This window comes from Caretta caretta, chromosome 2 (assembly GCF_965140235.1).
Source record: "Caretta caretta isolate rCarCar2 chromosome 2, rCarCar1.hap1, whole genome shotgun sequence".
Taxonomy (NCBI): domain Eukaryota; kingdom Metazoa; phylum Chordata; order Testudines; family Cheloniidae; genus Caretta; species Caretta caretta.
Window position 1 is genome coordinate 85,855,214 of NC_134207.1, and position 20,802 is coordinate 85,876,015.

The 20,802-nt window shown below is 42.3% G+C and overlaps 1 protein-coding gene across 8 annotated transcripts in view; it reads right to left on the reverse strand.

Annotated features, from left to right (window-relative positions):
* DLGAP1 (DLG associated protein 1) overlaps positions 1–20,802 on the reverse strand; it is a 634,484-nt gene that overhangs the window by 28,087 nt on the left and 585,595 nt on the right. For all 8 annotated transcript variants that reach the window (XM_048840362.2, XM_048840361.2, XM_048840359.2 and 5 more), the window contains 2 exons: positions 14,535–14,908; positions 1,050–1,141 (listed from right to left, as the gene is read on the reverse strand). In XM_048840362.2, the coding sequence (XP_048696319.1) occupies positions 1,050–1,141; positions 14,535–14,908 (466 nt within the window). The remainder of the gene's footprint in view (positions 1–1,049; positions 1,142–14,534; positions 14,909–20,802) is intronic.

Sequence of the window (20,802 nt, forward strand, 5' to 3'; positions counted from 1 at the left end):
CACAGCAACCCAACAACAGCCAATCCAGGAGGTGAATTTTATCATGATTGCAGGCACTCATGCACTTCAGCTCCATCCCCTGCTTAACCTATTTGTTAGAGAGACCAAGGCAGGTGAGATAATATCTTTTACTGGACCAACTTCTGTCTCTGTCACCACCTTGTCTCTCTAATACCCCTGGGATTGACATGGCTACAACGACACTGCATATTACCTATCTGTTGTCCTCTTGTGAACAAGTAGGGGGATGAAATGTACAAGAAGCCAGCTCCTTGCTTGTACTCATGTACCCACAAACGTCAAGATGGTGCATTTAATTCTAGACTACCAGCTTCAAAACTAGCAATACATATTGTCACTGTATTGGTCAACAGAGCAATAACACAGTATTATTTTTAAAGTGGTTTACAGATATTACTTTATAATTAATCCTCACAGTATAGGCAAGAAAATATTACTATCCATCTTTTACAGATAGGGAAACTGAGGCAGACAAATTAATTGACTTGTCAAAATCCCTCCAGAGATCAGTCTCAAATCCAACATTTGAACACAGGTCAGCCTAATTCCCAGTCCTGAGTTCAAACCATGACCACACATCTCTGCTCAGCTGCCATTCACCTATGATTTCAGACTACAGTGTTTTACTGAGAGAGATAATATCAACAGAAATGGTCTCCTATGGCAAGATTCATATTATTTTTAAGTGAGATTTTGTTTGTTTATTCTTTTAGAAAAGATTTTGAAAATGTTTTTATACCTTTTAAAATATGACATTCCTAATGAACATGCATCACTTTTAATGTAATTGTAAAACAGGAACATAATGAATTGTGGAAACATGTACATGCTTTACCTTCAGGGACCTTTGTTCATATCTACTTTTTAAAATACGAAATGTTATAAAAACTCAAAAGGATGCTGTTTGCGTGCCAGGCTCTTGGATATTTGGTCTCACTGGTGTGATTTTGCTTTGAGATATTTTTATTAAGGCATGAAAGGGAATATTGTACATGTGCATTCAGAAGATCAAATGAATGTTTACTCACCACTTCTCCTCCTCTACTTGAACACCTATGGATTGGAACTTACTCGTTGCTTTATTTTCACCTGGTTTGGTGGATTCTTCAGCGTCATCAACCTGAAGAAATAACCAGATATAAATAGAAGGTATTTTTAAGAAAGATAGTAAGGCAGCTGAATCACTTTACTTATTATTGTCTTAATTACCAAGGACATACACACATGGCTGGTACCATAACTACATTCATCTACTCAGATAGTTTGTGTGCCAAATGGTATGCACATTTATAATGTTATTCAAATAACAGTATTTTGTGCTAATTTTTTTTATGAAGTCAATGATGGACTCTCAAAATGCAGATTAAGTTTATCCAGTGTATTACAGATGCTGGTTATTCTACAACACACTTTAATTAACGTGAATGTGAAGTGATGTTAAAATTAAATTTTTAAAGGAATTTGTTTTATTTAAATGTTAGGGTTCTGGAACTGACTATTATAGATACAAGATTTAAAAGACAATTAAGGTTACTTACTTGTAACCCAAGTTCTTTGAGATGACACTAAGTGAGCTGTAGCTCACGAAAGCTCATGCTCAAATAAATTGGTTAGTCTCTAAGGTGCCACAAGTACTCCTTTTCTTTTTGCGAATACAGACTAACACGGCTGTTCCTCTGAAACCTGCACCAGTCAGTGCATTACCCAGAAATGGGAATATGCAGAGCACTCAAAGAACTATCAACTGCTCTTTATTGATGGTGTTATTTTGTTGCTCTCCATATTCATGCATGCAGATATTCAGTGACTTCATATGACTTTTCTAATTTAGCTAGGCTTGCTTTACAAAGTAAATTGAAGTTAAAATTCAATCACAGGAGATTTTCCATTGACCCAGCAGGATTGTAAACTCTTATGGGATTGGGCAGCGAACATCTTTCTCTGTAAAAAGAAAAGGAGTACTTGTGGCACCTTAGAGACTAACCAATTTATTTGAGCATAAGCTTTCGTGAGCTACAGCTCACTTCATCGGATGCATAAGCTCAAATAAATTAGTTAGTCTCTAAGGTGCCACAAGTACTCCTTTTCTTTTTGCGAATACAGACTAACACGGCTGTTACTCTGAAACCTATCTTTCTCTGTGTGTCTTCTCATGTTGAGAAGAATCTTCCTCTGGAATTAGTGCCACTGTAATTAGTGGGATTACTCACGATGTAAAGGACTGCTCAGTGTGCACAAATATATGTAATAGAAATTCTACTGTCTACATCAGGACTGCTGACATTTCATAGCTCTGCTTCAGAGGTCTGGTTAACAACAGCAAGAAAAACAACAACAAAATTAAAGAGACCTGCCACAAAAATGTTTCCTTCTTTCTGACAATGGTTGAATTTCCCTCTAAAGTTACTATTATTTGAGATTTGGGTGACTAGTAGACCTGGATCAGTGAAAGGTTTAAGGTGCAGTATCTCGCAAAACGTTTAAGGGAGCATCTCAACACTGTTGCTTGAGACAGACAAATTCACTGGACACTGTTATGGTTTACAAGTAACTAACATTCCCGCCGTATTTTCAATATGCCTTTCACACTTTGTATAAGGAATATAATTACTTGCAATCAGTTTAGGTCAATATTTTAGGGGAAAATTTCAAAGGCACAAACAACAACTGCCAGTTGTGCCTTTGAAAATTTCCCCTTAATGGCTACTGCAACACAGTGTTAAGTTCAAACGGATTTTACTTACAGCAACAGTTATTTTAAGAATGGATTGAGAGACCCCTAGACAGCCGTTTTAGATTAAGGATTGACAATACTGTTGTCAATTCAGGTTTCCTCCAATGTGATCCGCACAGATTTTTTTTTTATTCCAAGAATTTTACTTCTAGCTTTGTAATTTTTTCCCCTGTAGGATGTTCTTTGTCAGCAGTAAAGTTGTTCCTTGAAATGAGGGACACAGGGCTAGATTGTGCCATTGCTTTATGTGATGTTATTGACATAATCTGGGACTTTATAGATCATTGTTGCAACCAAGATCCTGTAGTGGCACCAAATCTTCTATAAAGGGGGTCAAATAAGGTGTCGAAGACAAGGTTATGATTTGCTGGTTATGATTATGCTGTCTATATGTATGTATTATTTTTGTAGTTAAAGTTATAAATATTGGCTCTATACTGTCTGTATTTCAAATTTATGCTATGCTTCTGGGTAACACCCCAGACAAATTGGTGTCACTGTGCCTAGCCTTCTTGATGGCCCATTAAGGACCATCAGCTATACAACTGACCCATTGAGAGAAGGCAGATATGCCTTGTGACTCAGCAAAGTATGCAGGGACTTCCCCATGTGACTCCAAACTACATTTTGCTGTAATTTTCCACAGTAAGAACAAAGAGGTGTCCTTACACCTGGAAAAGACTATAAAAGGCTGATGCCTTATCTTGTCTTCTTGTCTTCATCTCCATCTTGTCTTCAATCCTGCTTCATACCTCTGGAGGAACTTTGCTACATTGAAGCTTTGAACCAAGGACTGAAAGACCCATCCCAGCTGTGGATGTACTCCAGAGACTTGATTTGAACCTGCAGTTTAGTCTATCACTGCTGCTAGCCTGAACCAAAAACTTTGCCATTACTGTATGTAATTGATTCCATTTAACCAACTCATGCTTTCATCTATATCTTTTTCCTTTTATAAATAAACCTTTAGATTTTAAATTCTAAAGGATTGGCAACAGCGTGAGTTGTGGGTAAGATCTGATTTGTATATTGACCTGGGTCTGGGGATTGGTCCTTTGGGATCAAGAAAACCTTTTTTCTTTTACTGCGGTATTGGTTTTCATAACCATTTGTCCCCATAACAAGTGGCACTGGTGGTGATACTGGGAAACTGAAGTGTCTAAGGGAATTGCTTGTGTGACTTGTGGTTAGCCAGTGGGGCAAGACCAAAGTCTGTTCTGTTTGGCTGGTTTGGTTTGCCTTAAAGGTGGAAAAACCCCAGACTTGGGCTGTAACTGCCCTGCTTGAAGCAATTTGTCCTAAATTGGCACTCTCAGTTGGGTCCCGCCAGAACCAGCATCATTACACCTTATATGACTGATTAAGAAAGTAAGAAGAATTAAGGGCTCCCCAGCTTGTTCAGCCTATCTGGATCTTGGTTTCAAGTCTAGTGCTGAGCACAGGCCCAGATATCTGGATACTTCCTCCTGCAAGCAAGTGGGTAGGGAGGAACTAAGGGTAAAAGAAAAGCAATAAGCTGCATCCTTTCAAGGGCTGCAGAAATTTAAGGCTGGTCTACACCTCCGCGGTAAATTGATCTAACCTACGCAACTTCAGTTACGTGAATAATGTAACCGAAGTCAACGTAGTTAGATCCACTTACCACGGTGGCTACACTGCGCTGTGTCGATGGGAGAAGATCTCCTGTCGACTTCTCTTATGCTTCTTGGGGAGGTGGAGTACACAAATGGATGGGAGAGTGCTCTCCCATCGATTTAGCGTGTCTCCACCAGACCCGCTAAATTGACACTCACTGCATCGATTGCAGCTGTGCTGCTCTACCGGTAAGTGTAGACATGTCCTTACTCTCCACACCCCTGAGCGTACGGACCTGGTGGGCTAGAACCTAGGTGTCCAGGGTTCCAGATGACTGACACTTCCATGCCACCACCTGGCAGCCACAGCACAGCCAAGATCACTGCACTGTAAATCCTGGGAAACGAGGCACCACAGGATGTGCCAGCCATGGAAAACCTGAATGGTAGCACCCCCTGTGATGCTGATTGGTTCAGGCGCTACTATTTAAGCATGGAGGGAGTCCCAGGAAGCTGTGTGTGCAACAAGGCCAATCCCTGACCTGTTGCTGGTACAGACCCTGCTTTGTTCCTGCTTCACTGCTGTCTTCTTCTTGTCCCTGTTTCCTCGCCTTGTCCCAGACCTGTCCCAGCCTTGCTCCTGCCTTGAACCCAGCTCTGCTCTTGCCTTCCTTCACTCCAGGTAATCTGGTTCCAATTCCTGGTTCTGACTCGGGTTTGAATTCGGTCTCTGAGTCTGGTTCCAATCCTCGATTCTGTTTCCCAGTCCCTGATTCCTGCTTTGACCGCTAGGCCTGACTGCCCATAACCCAGTTTGTAATAGATTGCACAGACTGTCTCTGATCAGATGATGCCCCAGTAGTAAGATGGAAGGGATGGGCCTCCTGCTGCCTAGCACACCACACAGGGCACCAGATGCACAGAAGCAGGTCGTCTGTCTCCAGACCGAGGTTCATGCTCTGTGGGCTCAGGTGATGCAACTTTTAGCAGAAAACCAAGCCCTCTGCGAATTAGTGGGCTGCTTGCAAGAGAAGAATGTTATACTCCAGGCATGAATGGTGGCTCAACCACTCAAACAGGGGCCTTGACTCAAATGCCTTGATGGAAACCGCCAAAAATTCAAGGGATTCCTTAACCGGTGCCATCTACTTTTTATGTGTCATCCCCACCAAGCAGGCCAAGATCGGACTAGTAATCAGTTTGTTGACTGGTGAGGCACTGGACTGGGTCTCTCCCTTGTTTAAGTGAAATAGTCCAACAATGCTGGACTGGAACACCTTCCTTTGGTCTTTTTCTGTGATTTTTGGTGATCTCCCATCACAGGTGGCTAACTGAAGACACACTGATAAGGCTCCAACAAGGACAGGGGCCGGCTGCCCCGTATGCTGAACACTTTTGACAGTTTACAGTGGACGCCAAGTGGAACGAGGTGGTCCAGCTGCACCAATTTTGATTAGGACTCAGCAAGGAGGTTAAGGACAAGCTAGCCCACATGCCAACTCCTGCAAACCTGGATGCCTTTATCAACCTATCCTTCCCTGTTGACAATCAGTTGTGCAAGTTGAGAGAAGAAAAGAGGGGAGTTATGCCATCACCTTGACCATGTCCTGAGACAGTATCCCTGGGCTCAACTTCCTGGACCCACGCAGGTTGGCCTTGACACACTGGCACTTAACCACCAACCAAAAGGAAAAGGACATTGGTGCAACAACCTATGTTTCTACTGTGGCAAGCCAGGGCATACACATGCTTTGTACCCATTGCAGATGCCAACCAGGAGATAATTGGGAAATGAATGTGCCCAGGCCCTGTCGGGGACCAGGCATGGGTACAAATGTGAAACTATACTTTGGAATGATCCCCCAGTTCCTGATGGGACCCCATCTAGGCTCACTTGGGTCCTTGCTGCATCTTCAAGTGCAGATCCAGCTACGCATTCCAGGCAAGGCCATGTGGATCCCACCACAGTCTGTGCTCATCGATAGTGATGCAACTGACAACCGTGTGGATCGAAGACTCTCCAGGCCCTGTGAATCCCCATCCAGCAGAAGCCTAGACCAGATTTCATGGAAACTACAGCTGGAACCTTCTTATCCTTGGGGCTGATGACTCAGGAGACCGTGCCCCTGCACACTGTAATCAAGGGCCACTGAGAGGTGATACAGTTCAATGTGATTAGTTCCCCACACTTCCTCATAATCCTTGGGGGGGTCACCTGGTTGGCATGGCACAACCCCCACAGTCTCTGTCAGGAACAGAAATTAAGCATATTTTCTGAGCATTGCCAACGGATCTGCCTATGCATCGGCAGCAATGAATTGTTGGATCTGGGAGACCATCCCAGGCAGCATCAATCCCTCCCTTGAACGAATCCCAGATTGCGGCAGCTGGCAAGTGGGGACCACCCCAGCTTCGGCCTCACACATTCCTGATAAATACCAATATTATGATGACATTTTTCAAAAAAGAAATGTAGACACACTACCTCTGTACTGGGATTATAACTGCCCCATTGACCAGAAGCCCAGGGTGAAGGTCCGTTATGACTGAATTTACGCAATGTGTTGATTACTGCGTGTTGAACCAAAACCGATATTCCCAGATAATCTCAGATCTATTGGATCATGAGCAATCTGTGTGGATTATTCACCACACTGGACCTAGTGCATATCCAGATGGGTACAAGTGGAAGACCACCTTCTGGACTCGTTATGGCACTTTGAATACTTGGTAGTGCCATTCAGAATAACTAATGCATCTGCAACCTTTGAACACTTTGTTAATAATGACAGGTTTCAGAGTAGCAGCTGTGTTAGTCTGTATCCACAAAAAGAAAAGGAGTACTTGTGGCACCTTAGAGACTAACAAATTTATTTGAGCGTAAGCTTTGATGCAGCCAATGCGTCTGATGAAGTGAGCTGTCGCTTATGCTCAAATAAATTTGTTAGTCTCTAAGGTGCCACAAGTACTCCCTTTCTTTTTGTTAATAATGTGTTCAGAGAAATTCTGGACCAATATGTAGTAGTCTACCTCAACAATATGCTTGACTTTTCAGAAAACCATGAGCAACACAAATGCCACGTTAGGTCTGTCCTGGAGAGACTTCAACAGCATGGCCTGTATGCAAAATTAGAGAATATACCTTTGACCAAACTTCTGGAGTTTTTGGGGTACATCCTTGCCCCAGAAGGCTTTAGAATGGACCCCCCAGAGTGATCAAGAATCAGGACCAAGAGGCAACATTTCATGCAGGACAGAATAATTTATGTTGATGGTTGCATATACGTTCTGCAGTTGGAGGTCCTGTAACTGTATCACAATAACTCCCCTAGCAGGCCATTTTGGGTGCCTCAAAACCCATTGTCCAGCCTCCTGCTTATTTTGGTGGCCCTGAATGTGGGCTAACATTGGAGCTTATATTCACTCTTGCGACCTGTGTACCCATACTAAGGTACACACACTAAGCTGCTTGGCACCCCTGTGACAGCAGAAACCCCATCCATGCCCTGGGCTGCTGTCACCATGGACGTCATTGTAGAACCCCCTCAATCCAACAGCTACATGGCAGTATCAATGCACCAAGATGGCACATTTTGTCCTCTGTGACCACTTGCCCTCAGCCAAGATGACCGCTCAGTTCCTAGTAGTGCATATCATTCGCCTCCATGGGTTTCCTGATTGCATCAAATCAGATCAAGGACCACAGTGCAAGGCCCTCCGGTTACTAAATGTCCACTCCTCTGTGTATCATCCCCAGATGACTGGCCAGACAGAGAAGGTGAATCGAGTATAAAGCTCATGCTCAAATAAATTGGTTAGTCTCTAAGGTGCCACAAGTATTCCTTTTCTTTTTGCGAATACAGACTAACACGGCTGTTACTCTGAAACCTAGCAATATCTATGATGTTTAGTTAACTATCATCAAGAGGACTGGTCCACCTCCTGCCTCTATGATGAATTTGCATACAACACCGACCATGCCTCCACTGGGCAAAGCCCCTCTTTTTGCAATTACAGGTGTGATGGATTGACAATATCCTGTAAAATCCTGAACTTTACAGAATTAAGTTAAACTTTACTGAATGAAGTTAAAACTTACTGAACTAGGGTTAATATCTTTGGAGTTCACTGTATGACAAATGCAAATGTTTATGTACTATTGTAAGATTGTATGGAACTTCTTTAGAACGAAAACAAGATTAATGCAATTTCTGGAAGTTCAAAGGTCGTTTTGGAACAATATGGGTGAATATGGGATTTTCCTTAGGAAATACCTTGAGATGAAAGGAATGCAAATTCTCTCCCTGTGGAGCAAAACTTTTGCTAAGTTATGGCCTGGGGAGAGAGACCCTTTGTAAACTAACTGCTTCTGGAAACTCCAGTTCAAAGACCCCTGAACTGTACAAAAAAGGAAACTGAACATGTTATGAGTGTGCCTGTTCTGAGCTGGAGTTATGATGAACTTTTAACCACAAGGAATTCCCTAGGGTGGGGTATTAAAAGAGTGCACTTGCCAGAGACCATGTGAGAGTTGGAATGGTCTCTGGTAAGTTTATTAGAATGGGTTTAGGTCCTTCTATTTTTTTAATATGTTTTCTCTGTAACGCTTTGTACCTTAAGAATAAAGTAGGCTTGCCTAGAAAGAGCTGTGGGGTAACTTACAGCTGTAGCAGCTGCACTGTTATTCATCTCTCAAGAGAAAGCACACAGGTATCCTTGGGCAACCTGTCTTTGAGGGGAATTTTACAGTGAAGACAAGGTAACTATCCAGCCTGGATATACCTGGGTCAGAAGAGAGACACTGTCTCTATCCAAGAGAGGCAACAGATGGGGATCTGAAAGCCAAGAGTGGGTACTCTTGCTGAACCGCTGAGAGGACATACAGGTGCAGTTTCCCTAAACTGTGCCAGTGGTTTCCACCTCCAATTCTACCCCGTGCTACTGACAGCCTCCCTGAAGCTGGAAGGGGCAGACTTGGTTCGGCAGATTCACCACTGTCAGAAAGATGTAAAGGGCCTTGAGGATGCTAAGGAGGCCTAAAATGGCACACAAACCACCAAAGACAGGAAGCACCAACCTTTCCAGTAGGCCAAAAGGTTTGGCTATCTTTCAAAAATCTCTACACAAACAGGCCATCTCACAAACTAGACCATCAATTCCTCAGACCGTATCAAATTTGTCAGAAAATCAATCCTGTTACTTACAAGCTCCATTTACCTAGGTCTCTCAGCCTGCACCCTGTCTTTCATATTTCCCTCCTAAAGCCATACATTGAAAACCCATTCCCCAACGCAGCCACCGTCCTGCCAGTTCCGGTTCAAGACCATGAAGAATGTGAATTCCATGCCACATTGGATTCCAGATTGAAATTAGGCAGGCTGCGGTACCTCATAGAATGGGACAGCTATGGTCCCAAAGAACAGTCCTGGGAGCTTGCTACACCCCTGAACAGGTTGAGAATTTTCACAGGAAACACCCAGATAAGCCTGGCCTAGCATCAATGACCCAGGGAACCCGAAGGGGGAATGATGTAAAGATCTGGTGAGCTAAAGCCTGAGTGTGCAGGGCTCTGGGTGACTGATGCTTCCATGCTGCCACCCGGCAGCCATGGCAGAGCCATGAGCAATATGCTGTAAACCCTGGGAGATGAGGCACCACTGCAAGTACTGCCCATGGCGGACCCAATTGGTAGCAACCCCTATGGCTGCTGATCGGTCCATATGCACTATTTGAGCATGGAGGGAGTTCCAGGAAGCTGTTTGTACAACAAGGCAAATCCCAGGCCTGCTGCTAAGATAGACCCTGCCTTATTCTTGCTTGCTTCCATGTCTTGTTCCTAGTCCCTGTTTCCTCTCTTTATTCCAGCCCTGTCCCAGCCTTTCTCCTGTGTCGGCTCCAACTCTGCTCCTGCCTTCCCTGACTCCAAGTACCCGAGTTCTGACTCAGGTTTGACGCATGGCTTGGGCATTTGACCTCTGACTCTGTTTTTGACTCTAGTTTGATCCTTCGTTCTGGCATCTGTTCTGATTCTGACCCTTGGTTCCGTTTCCTGGGCCCTGACTCCAGCTCTGACCTCTAGGACTGATCGCTTACACCCTGGTTCCTCACAGCAAGCACCCCAATATAGACGCGGCTAGGGGAGGTGGTTTACCTACATCAAGGCAACTTGGGTGAGTGTTCTGCAGAAAAGGACCTAGGGGTTACAGTGGACGAGAAGCTGGATATGAGTCAACAGTGTGCCCTTGTTGCCAAGAAGGCCAATGGCATTTTGGGATGTATAAGTAGGGGCATTGCCAGCAGATCGAGGGATGTGATCGTTCCCCTCTATTCGACACTGGTGAGGCCTCATCTGGAGTACTGGTGTCCAGTTTTGGGCCCCATACTACAAGAAGGATGTGGAAAAATTGGAAAGAGTCCAGCGGAGGGCAACAAAAATGATTAGGGGACTGGAACACATGAGTTATGAGGAGAGGCTGAGGGAACTGGGGATGTTTAGTCTACGGAAGAAAAGAATGAGGGGGGATTTGATAGCTGCTTTCAACTACCTGAAAGGGGGTTCCAAAGAGGATGGCTCTAGACTGTTCTCAGTGGTAGCAGATGACAGAACAAGGAGTAATGGTCTCAAGTTGCAGTGGGAGAGATTTAGGTTGGATATTAGGAAAACCTTTTTCACTAGGAGGGTGGTGAAACACTGGAATGCGTTACCTAGGGAGGTGGTAGAATCTCCTTCCTTAGAAGTTTTTAAGGTCAGGCTTGACAAAGCCCTGGCTGGGATGATTTAATTGAGGATCGGTCCTGCTTTGAGCAGGGGGTTGGACTAGATGACCTCCTGAGGTCCCTTCCAACCCTGATATTCTATGATTCTATGATTGATTGATTCATGAAATGGTAGAGTTCATGATTCTAAGGAATGGTAGGAGGGAGTACAGCACAATAAAGACAATGGATTTCAGGAAGGCAGACTTTAGCAAACTCAGGGAGTTGGTAGGTAAAATCCCATGGGAAGCAAGTCTAACGGGAAAAACAATTGAAGACAGTTTGCAGTTTTTCAAAGAGACATTATTAAGGGCATTAGGAGCAAACTATCCCACTCCGTAGAAAAGATAGGAAGTATGGCAAGAGACCACCCTGGAGATCTTCAATGATCTAAAACTCAAAAAAGAGTCCGAAAATGGAAACTGTCAAATTAAAAAGGATGAATATAAACAAATAACACAAGTATGTAGGGACAAAATTAGAAAAGCCAAGACACAAAATGAGGTTAAACTAGCTAGGGACATAAAAGGAAACAAGAAAACATTCTACGAACACATTAGAAGCAAGAGGAAGACCAAGGACAGAATAAACCCATTACTCAATGAGGGGGGAAAGACAATAACAGAAAATGTGGAAATGGCAGAGGTGCTTAAAGACTTCTTTGTTTCAGTTTTCACCAAGAAGTGAATGTCAATGAAAATGAGGTAGGATCAGAGTCTAAAATAGGGAAAGAACAAGTCAAAAATTACTTAGACAAGTTAAAGATCTTCAAATCACAAGGGCCTGATGAAATGCATCCTAGAATACTCAAGGAGGTGACTGAGGAGATATCTGAGCCATTAGCACTTATCTTTGAAAAGTCATGGAAGACATTCCAGAAGACTGGAAAAGGGCAAATATAGTGCCCATCCATAAAAAGGGAAATAAGGACAACCCGGGAAATTATAGACCAATCAGCTTAACATCTGTACCCGGAAAGATAATGGAGCAAATAATTAAGAAATCAATTTGCAAACGCCTAGAAGATAATAAGGTGATAAATAACAGTCGGCATGGATTTGTGAAGAACAAATAGTGTCAAACCAACTTGATAGCTTTCTTTGACAGGGTAACAAGCCTTGTGGATAGGGGGGAAGTGGTAGATGTGGTATATCTTGACTTTTGTAAGGCTTTTGATACTGTCTCGCATGACCTTCTCATAAACAAACTAGGGAAATACAACCTAGATGGAGCTACTATAATGTAGGTGCATAACTGGTTGGAAAATTGTTCCCAAAGAGTAGTTATCAGTGGTTCACAGTCATGTTGGAAGGGCATAACGAGTGAGGTCCTGCAGGGATCGGTTCTGGGTCTGGTTCTTTTCAATATCTTCATCAATGATTTACATAATGGCATAGGGAATATACTTATAAAGTTTGAGGATGATACCAAGCTGGGAGGGGTTGCAAGTGCTTTGGAGGATCGGATTAAAATTCAAGATGACCTGGACAAACTGGAGAAATTGTCTGAAGTACATAGGATGAAATTCAATAAGGACAAATGCCAAGTACTCCACTTAGGAAGGAGCAATCAGTTGCACACATGCAAAATAGGAAATGACTGCTGGAAGGAGTACAGCGGAAAGGGATCTGAGGGTCATAGTGGATCACAAGCTAAATCTGAGTCAACAGTGTAACACTGTTGCAAAAAAAGCAAACATCATTCTGGGATGTATTATCAGGAGTATTGTAAACAAGACACGAGATGTAATTCTTTCGCTCTACTCCGCGCTGATTAGGCCTCAACTGGAGTATTGTTCCAATTCTGGGTGCCACATTTCAGGAAAGATGTGGACAAATTGGAGAAAGTCCAGGGAAGAGCAACAAAAATGATTAAAGGTCTAGAAAACATGACCTATGAGGGAAGATTGAAAAAATTGGGTTTGTTTAGTCTGGAGAAGAGAAGACTGAGGGGGGACATGATAACAGTCTTCAAGTACATAAAAGGTTGTTACAAGGAGGAAGGAGAAAAATTGTTCTTCTTAACCTCTGAGGATAGGACAAGAAGCAATGGGCTTAAATTGCAGCAAGGGAGTTTAGGTTGGACATTAGGAAAAACGTCCTAACTGTCAGAGTGGTTAAGCACTGGAATAAATTGCCTAGGGAGGTGGTGGAATCTCCATCATTGGGGATTTTTAAGAGCAGGTTGGACAAACACCTGTCAGGGATGGTCTAGATAATATTTAGTCCTGTCTTGAGTGCAGGTGACTGGAGTAGATGTCCTCTCGAGGTCCTTTCCAGTTCTATGATTCTATGATTTCTATGATCAACAGAAAAACCTTTTCTGTCACTGTAGGAAGCGTATACACTATGGCACTACAGTGGCATAGCTTCAATGCTGAACGTGTGCCACTGTACCACCAGAAGTGTAGACACGGTTTCAGTCATAATTCAATCCAGGGACTGCTTCCAATTCCACACCACATGCAGCCTAAAGTCTCAGCCTAGTCCATAGTAATTAGATAAACCTAATAAGACCAACATAGTGGAAATCTGTGAGAGACCATTCATGTGCAAACTTCATCTTTGGGAAAAGACTAACCACTTTTTCCTGGGGGAGGAGGGTTGGTCAGTTTGAGGACACTGCCCTATTTGCTTGAGATTCATTTTCCCTGCAAAAACCAAAGCTGAGTCTTAGTCTGGGTTGGAGTCAACTATCTTGTTCTAACAGCATGAATGAGCAAGTAGATAGTAAGTAATTATGAGTATGTCATACTTCTACAGTAATTATTTAAGGGATGCATGAGAGAGATTAATAAAAAAAGTTAGATCAAATCTAAAATGGAAATGTATAGTTTATTTACATTTCCCTTTTCCCTAAGCCTCAGCTGAGTGTGGTTGGATTAGTTTTCTTGTTTCATTTCAGTAGAGGTAATGAAGTTTAATTTATTTTAAACAAGGGCTAATCAGAAGGATCTTATCCTGTGCTCTTGTGGCTGAGATAACAGCTAAGTAGAACAATGCTGCCTCATTCAAATGACTAACAGTTGTTTCCAAATGCATGAATAAGCAGTGACAATTCAGCTAAGCTGCCTGAAAATATTTTTCTGGTGATAGTGTAGTGTAAATCATTGTTTTACAGATTCTCTTTCAATGATTTCATTGACCCCTGCTGTGATATGATTCATCGGTTTGTGCACGTGTGCAGTTTAGCAGAGCTGAATAATAAGTAGCAAAAAGACTCAAGAAATCCTTACATTTGATATATTTAAGATTAATTAGGAAAACATCACCCGCAACACTGAGAATAATTAAATACCACTGAAATCTCTACAGTCACCTGACAGAAACGGGCAACTAACCAAAAAGGGATTCAAAAGAGAAAAAAATGGACCGTTCCATAAGTAATGTAGAAACCCCCACACCAACAAAACCAGACACTTATCTGCTACGCAAAACCCTACACTGTACCTGTATTCCAATGGATAAACATCTGTTTTTCTTGAAGTGATCCTTCTTTCTGTCTTCTACAGCAACAGTGGCAATGGCGGTGGTTGTGGTGACTGTTGCAGTATTGTTGCCTATATGCTGACTTGCCGGGCCATGGATCTGTGCATTAGCAGCCTCAATCGCAGCTGTCAGGGCCTTCATACTGTCCAAGCTTTCTGTAGAGTTACTAAGTCCAGACTGACTGATGATATCTCCCCTTTGCCCCTGCCCATCCATGTATGCATCTTGGGCAGACTCTGTGCTGCTCTGGGCTGTGATAGAAATAAAAGGTTTTGTGGTGGTTCTTGGTGGAACAGGAGGTGGTGTCTTCTTATATGTGGTAATGCAGGATGACACTGGAAAGAGGAAGAAAGACTCTGACTTACATTTCAGTTTTCACATTTGAGTAGGAAAAGAATGGATTCCAACCATGCAAAGGTCAATCTGTATGGGTGGGGTGAAGGTGAGGAAGGTCCTGTACGTCAACAAGCTGCAGTAGGCTCCAGTTAGAGAGCTGCATGACCCTACTTAATAGTTCTACTCATTCAGATGTGAATCACATGATTATCAATACAGGGGATGGTAAAGACAGACATCTCGTCCCTCCTCTGCCAGTTTATTATTTCCTTCACTGGATTTTTCTATTAATTTGTGTCAGTCCAGTTTTTAAATGAGTCAAGCAATGGGACTTCCCCCCAAATGTCATGGTTTTCAAACAAGATTAACAGAGATTGGCCTCCAGACACTCACTCTGGCTAACCTGTATCATATGCGATGTTTTACTGCAGCCAGGTTTTGTCTCTCTCTAGGTATTTTTACGGTACTTATCACAGTGGTATCAGTATGCAACGTTAGACCCATGTTTAGGCAGAATTTTTAAACACAGGTCTTTGGACAGTGAAGACGGGAGCTGCAGCTACTGCATTTGAGGCCTCGTCTGCATTTAAGATTTAGGTCAGCACAGCTACTGTTTCTCAGGGAGGTGGTGTCTTTACAGTGATGGAAAAACTCTTTCCATCGCTGTAGGCTGCAACCACTGTATGGGGTTATGTCAGCATAAAGACGGGGCCATAGCAATGCCAGTACAGTCCCCATAGTATAGGCTTGGCCTAAGAAAATCAAAGAGCATTTAAGGTAAAGTCTGTTACCACTAATTATATGTAAACCTATGTCTATGCATCTGAATACAATAGATGTTCTCATTCTTTGCCGTGGGTCCTCAGGTCTCTTTGAAATATTTATTAAACATGAAAAATCACTGTAGAAGCCACTTAAAAAAACCCAAACATATTGCCAACCATTATCACAGATTTCTCCTGTGCTAATGACGGCCCCAATTTTGCAAAGGTTTATGCACTCTTTAATTTTACACACTGTGAGAAGTTCGATCAGTGTTTGCTGTACTGGGGCCTATAAAAAAAGACCATCGTTCATTGGGATTGTGGTGCCCTGCTTTTCAGAAGGTCAGACCACTTTTATTCAGGTGCCTGAATATGAATTTGGAAGCCTAACTTTAGGTTCCCCCAGGTTTGAGAATTTTGGCCTGTGCATACAAAATTAAAGAAATAAATAAAAATCTATCCTCAAAGGCCATTTGGCTGCTCTGTGTTAGTGAAATCCTGGAATGCTCTAAAATGAGAAAAAAGATTATTAGGAACCAAAACCCAGTGAAGCCATATTTTATTTTAAAGAAAATAAATACAGGCACTAATCTGTGCATAGTTCAGATGCAAACATGTTCATACACATTATTATTAACAACAATCCCAAGACAAGAAATGACTTATCAGAGCCTCTTAACTGGCAGATATCTGTGCCACCCACATAAAAGGTAACTGTACTACAACTGTTCTGCTGCCTGTTTGAACTATATGTTTGTTGAGCCAGAAGCCATTATGGCATTAATTTGGCTAACCCAGATCCACACAACTGATATCTTTTTGATGGCTGTATGAATGCATTTTCTTTGCTGTGGAGTAAAAGGCATCACCAGGTCATGAAATCACATATGGATTTTTTTTTAATTTTATTTTTTAAAGAATTCCAGTATTTCTGGTAATATGTCTGCAAATATAAAATTCTCCATCAGTGGATTCATCAAGCATGTGAAACAAGGATGGAAAAAGAAAAGCTCACTGTAGTAGTTAGGGTTTTGAAAGTGTAATAAAACAAACTGTGATTGGGGCTGGTCTTCACTACAGGGAGTTCAACGCTGCTGCAGTCGATGAAGCAGGGATCGATCTAGTGGAGCTAGTGAAGACCCGCTAAATCAATGGCAGAATGCTCTCTGGTCAACGCCATCCAGCTCTCCGAGAAGAGTAAGGGAAGTTGACCAGAGAGCGTCTCCCGTCGAAGCAGCGCAGTGAAGACACTGGGATAAGTCAACCTAAGCTACGTCGACTCCAGCTGGAGTGGAGCTTATTCACATAGCTGGAGTAACGTAACTTAGGTCGACTGACCCCCGTAGTCAAGACAAGCCCTGATTTGTGATGTATCCACCAGAAACTACAAATTCTTTGTGGGATGGAGGTAGTGTGGGGGGAATGGATAAAAACAAGCTCCTAATATTTTAAAAACAGTGCAGTTAGTAGTTTTCTATGTGAACTAAGGTCTGGTTTAAACAGCCCTTGAAAGGACAAGTTGGTGGTGCTAAAGAAAAGGTAACAATTTCTGAACAGGACTGAATATTATATAACCCTTGACCAGTTCTGGAGGAGCCAAAAGCAGCACCACATTTATGATGCAAAACCTACTGATGTTCAGGAGAGTTAACAGCTGTTGATGAAGCACATGCAGATGGACTTAAAAAGAATAACAGAGAATGTGGTTTGTGTGCTGATGAAACACATCTGCACCAGAAGTGACTGAGCTGCTTAATGGCCAGGAGAATGTCCTTGGAGTGTTAGGTTTCAGAGTAGCAGCCGTGTTAGTCTGTATTCGCAAAAAAGAAAAGGAGGACTTGTGGCACCTTAGAGACTAACCCATTTATGTGAGTTCACGAAAGCTTATGCTCAGATAAATGGGTTAGTCTCTAAGGTGCCACAAGTCCTCCTGTTCTTTTTTCTTGAAGTGTTAGTGACAATACTTTGGATTATCCCCTCTGGAGGCACAGCAATTTGCACTTCCCTGTATCAGAGGGAGTGAATTTGGCCCGTTAAATAATTAATTCTCATAATACCCCAGCAGGGTACATGTAATTTTCCCTATTTAATAGATGGAGAAACCATGAAAAACCTTGAGGAGAGGTCTCAAATGGGGTAAGATCCTCCAAAATAGAAAGGAAGCACTAATAACACACGCTGCCTTATCACTTGTCACCTCACACTAAAAAAAGAAGCCAATAAACAATATCTACTATATGGTGGTATATACCAGCAGTCTGGCACTTCCTGAGAGCACGTAAGCATCTGGTTTAGAAGTATTTTATTCCACTGCTCAATGCATCCAATGGGGAAAACAGTTCACACTGTGAGGAAACATGCCTGCATATAGTTAAACACAGCACTGTTCTCGAGAGGAGCAAAGAATCAAGAAGTCATATGCTGAAATTGTAAAAAGAAACAGAAGAAGAAAAAGACAAAGTTGTTTTAACAAGTCAATACATAGCCTTATTTTCCTGGAGTCACAAGGCACATACTGAGCAAATCCAGGCAGAGTGCAAGTCATAAAAAAGCCCCAGGCACTTCATTACTGGAAGTGATGTAAGCTGCTGCCACTCCTTTGCTGAAACTACAACAAAACAATGCAAAACCTGCAATCTGTAGCAGCTGCTCTCTAAATGTCAGAGCTGACTGAGCCCTTCAAAAGTCTGCAACATAACAAGCAAATGGACTTTGTTCCTCATTGTTCTTCCCAATCACTTTCAAGAACCTGGCAACTTGTGATATGGCAACCGGTAGGGTCTAAAAAGGCATTTGGCTTTTATGTTTGCTACCACATTTGAATTTTAAAAAGGTGTTTAAAAATACTAAAAAACCTGGCACTCTGCCTAGCCCAATTGGGACTGAGTGGTCAGTCAGTGTGGGAGAGCATCACGTTGATTTCCTGGCTATGCCAGGAGCTGTGTTAGTGGGGGCCAAAGAGAATCCCACCCTGCTCTTCTCTGCCAGAAAAGACCACTAGGAAGGTGGGCTTTGAGGGAGAAGGTTGCACACTGGTGGATGAGTGACAAAGACAGGAAATCCTTCACCCAAACCCAGAACATTACTATGGTTTTCTAGATACAAAGCTATCATATTATCGTATAAGGCCCAGAGTCTGCAAAAGAGTCCATTCTTTCCTTCCGGGGCATACGTAGGACCTGATCCAACCAGTGAAGTCAGTGCAAAGATTCCTACCGACTTCAGTGTGGTTTGGATCAGGCCCATCATTCCCATTTGTATTAATGGACTAACGAAAAATGTCCTAATCATTATTTTTGCTCTTTTCCTATTTTTGTGGCATGACTACTTGTGATATTTTGATCCCAAATACCTGGTGGGACAGAATTTTTTCCAAGGTGGAAAAGAAGTGAGAGTGTTTCTTTTACTAGCTAATGTTTCCGAAGTACTAACTCACAGGACAGGAATTTGCAACAAGGAGTGTCAACCGCCCAGGCCAGAAGGAAGTCCAATGGTTTAAAAAAAACCCCAGGCTTGCTTAATATCAAGACTTGAATTCAAACTTTTCATTGTAAGAGCACTTCTGTTGTTTAAACAAGCTCACTAGGGAGAAGAATGCTAGGGAACAAACACGAGCATGCAATCACAGGCTTGTTGTATAAACCAGTGATGGGTGCTTTACTAAACCCGCAGGCAGACAGATCGAGCTGTGCAATGGGATCAGTTTCAGACAGTATTTTGGACAGTGCAAATGAGAAGATATGTAAGCCATGCAATTCCCTGTCTAATTTGACAATTTCACATAAGCATGGTTAGCAAAAGGAAGAATAAGTGAATGCAGATTTAAAGTTAAGTAACTAATAGTCACTGTCTCATGGCGGGGGGGGGGGGGAAGCAATTAAGTCCACAATTTACAGGGTGCAGTAAAAGGGTTAATCAGTACTTATATAACACAAATTATTAAACTATAAGGTAAACATAGTTACTTGGCCACATAACCTATAGATGGTGGCCACTTTTCTCATTTAACTATTGTTAAATATCTGTACTGTATTACGTAGTGCCCATATATCCCACCCAGATGCTGTACAGCACGTGGGTAGACAGGGACCCACTGGTAAAGATCTTACAAACTAAGAAACCAGCCTGAGAGTTGTAATTCAGATTCGAAAACTCCCCAAATTCTAGGGTATTTGGGCTTAGGGTTTTGATTTGGCCTGTTACAGAGATAGGACCCAGACACGAAATGTGGATTACAACTAAGATGTCAACCTCCTTCTCTCCTACCCACACTCTACCCTGTTCCATCCAAGTGTGGGGGAGTGCCAGGAACTGGAATTTTGGTTTGGGCACATATTTTATATACTTTTGTTAGTACACATTCAATGTTTATGCTTTCTTAATAAAAAAAACTTCCTTATTTCTGAATGGCAGACGGCTGCTGAGGCAGCAAAGCTTTATAATTAAAAACAAAACTGAAATAAAGCCTTCCATAAGATATTCTAAATTGACTGTGAGCATATCAGTGTCAGTTATGGGTATCATCCCAAATGAGAGCCAGTAAAGCCATCATGTATTCTGGGTATGCTTACATGTCACATAGAGCAGCAATTTCTAGCCCTGCAGTGAAGCAAGAAATGAGACCAGAAACTTGTCACAACTACAAGGCTGAATAAGGCTACCCTGCAACTCAAACTGTACTGAGCAGAAAAGATGAAAATATTTCTCTGGCATGTTTTTTTCTTTCCCCCCCTTAGCTGTTTGAAGCTGCTGTGATGTTCAGAAATGTAATCACTGTCCCTGCAGAGATAAATTAGTGTGCGGAGTGCAAGTGAGGCCACGAAAGGAGTCTATGTGCAATTTATTACATGGATATTGCTACCATCTAATAATTACATATAAGGAATTATATGCACACGTCATTCACTTGTTACTGAAATTTAGCCCCCTTGTGCTGAAACAGAGCAGAAGGTTAACAGTACACAGCAGACATTACACAACAGCTGTAGGGGAAGTAAAGAAAACCATACACAATTGAAACTGTAGGGGGAGTTTTATGTAGACTGAATGTAATTATCTAAATTACAACTCGGCTAGAACAGAGTATAACACCTTACTCATGAAAAAAATGCAATGTAATCTTTAAGGGT